The sequence below is a fragment of the Lagopus leucura genome, unplaced genomic scaffold, assembly GCF_019238085.1.
Source record: "Lagopus leucura isolate 7727_CA_CO unplaced genomic scaffold, USGS_WTPT01 32130-0_obj-0_obj, whole genome shotgun sequence".
NCBI lineage: Eukaryota > Metazoa > Chordata > Aves > Galliformes > Phasianidae > Lagopus > Lagopus leucura.
Genome location: NW_024964588.1, coordinates 774 through 1,240, shown reverse-complemented (window position 1 = coordinate 1,240; position 467 = coordinate 774). Strand labels below are relative to the sequence as shown.

The following is a 467-nucleotide window of genomic DNA, read 5'->3' as shown; positions in this document are numbered from 1 at the left end:
ATGGCACAATATGGCACAATATGGCACAATATGGCACAGCATGGCACAATATGGCACAGCATGGCACAGCATGGCACAATATGGCACAGCATGGCACAATATGGCACAATATGGCACAGCATGGCACAGCATGGCACAATATGGCACAATATGGCACAGCATGGCACAATATGGCACCATGTGGCACTGCATGGCGCTGCGTGGCCCCGCTCAGCCCCTTCTCTTCCTTCTGCAGAACCGGAGTGGGACACACCGTGCTGCACTGCAGGTGAGATCCTGCTCTGTGTGGGACCCCAACAGTGCCTGCATCCCACCCCATTGATCCCATCCCACCCCATTGATCCCATCCCCATCCCACCCCATTGATCCCATCCCACCCCATTGATCCCATCCACCCCATCCCATCCCATCCCATCCCATCCCATCCCATCCCATCCCATCCCATCCCATCCCATCCCATCCCATTG

General features: G+C 56.3%; 1 protein-coding gene across 1 annotated transcript in view; it reads left to right on the top strand.

The window, feature by feature from the left end:
- The first annotated feature begins 119 nt into the window (after positions 1-119).
- The window catches only part of LOC122191776, a 1,115-nt gene continuing 767 nt past the window's right edge, over positions 120-467 (top strand). Inside the window, exon 1 of the mRNA XM_042892172.1 lies at positions 120-268. Coding sequence (XP_042748106.1) covers positions 131-268 — 138 coding nt within the window. The 5' untranslated portion in view covers positions 120-130. The remainder of the gene's footprint in view (positions 269-467) is intronic.